This window comes from Aptenodytes forsteri, unplaced genomic scaffold, assembly GCF_000699145.1.
Source record: "Aptenodytes forsteri isolate BGI_AS27 unplaced genomic scaffold, ASM69914v1 Scaffold125, whole genome shotgun sequence".
In the NCBI taxonomy this organism is placed as follows: Eukaryota; Metazoa; Chordata; class Aves; order Sphenisciformes; family Spheniscidae; genus Aptenodytes; species Aptenodytes forsteri.
The window spans coordinates 532076-532683 of record NW_008794447.1 but is presented as its reverse complement, the minus strand read 5'-3'; the positions used below and the strand labels follow the sequence as shown (position 1 = coordinate 532683).

Below are 608 nucleotides of genomic sequence, written 5' to 3'. Positions count from 1 at the left end.
GCCCCGCGGCCCCCCAACGGCCGCCCAACGGCCCCCCAACGGCCCGGCGCGGGGGGTGGCGGGAGGTGCCGGGCGCCCGGGCCTTACCTCGCTGGACAAAATGCTGCCGTTGGAGATGATGTCGGGCTGCTGGTCGGCGTAGCCGGTGACGATGGCCCCGCAGGGGTTGTGCTCGGCGTCGGTGCTGCGGGAGGGGCTGCAGGGCTTGAGGAACATCAGGTCGGTCTTGGCGGACTCGGGGGTGAGGCAGACCTGGTAGCAGTAGTTCTGGTTGTGGTGGGGGGGGGCTGCCCGACTCCTCCACCGGCACCTGGGCCGGGTTGCTGGGCACGTTGGAGCTCTGCACCAGCATGATGTCCGACTTGCTGAGCTTCTTCTTGCGGGCCCGCGCCTGGCGGCTGCAGCAGGGGCAGCAGCAGCAGCAGCCCAGGCAGCAGTCGCTGGCCAGGCAGGTGTAGATGTTGAGCTTCTTCTCCTTCTGGCAGCGCACGGCCAGGACGATCATGGCCAGCAGGAAGATGAAGGAGACGGAGCCCAGGGCGATGATGAGGATGAGGGTGAGGTCGAGCGAGGTGTCCCCCCCGGAGCGGCTGGGGCGATGCTCGCCG

The 608-nt window shown here is 69.4% G+C and overlaps 1 protein-coding gene across 1 annotated transcript in view; it reads right to left on the bottom strand.

The window, feature by feature from the left end:
- The window catches only part of PCDH10 (protocadherin 10), a 31383-nt gene that overhangs the window by 28698 nt on the left and 2077 nt on the right, over window positions 1-608 (bottom strand). The window contains 2 exon segments of the mRNA XM_009290328.1: window positions 88-286; window positions 288-601. Coding sequence (XP_009288603.1) covers window positions 88-286; window positions 288-601 — 513 coding nt within the window.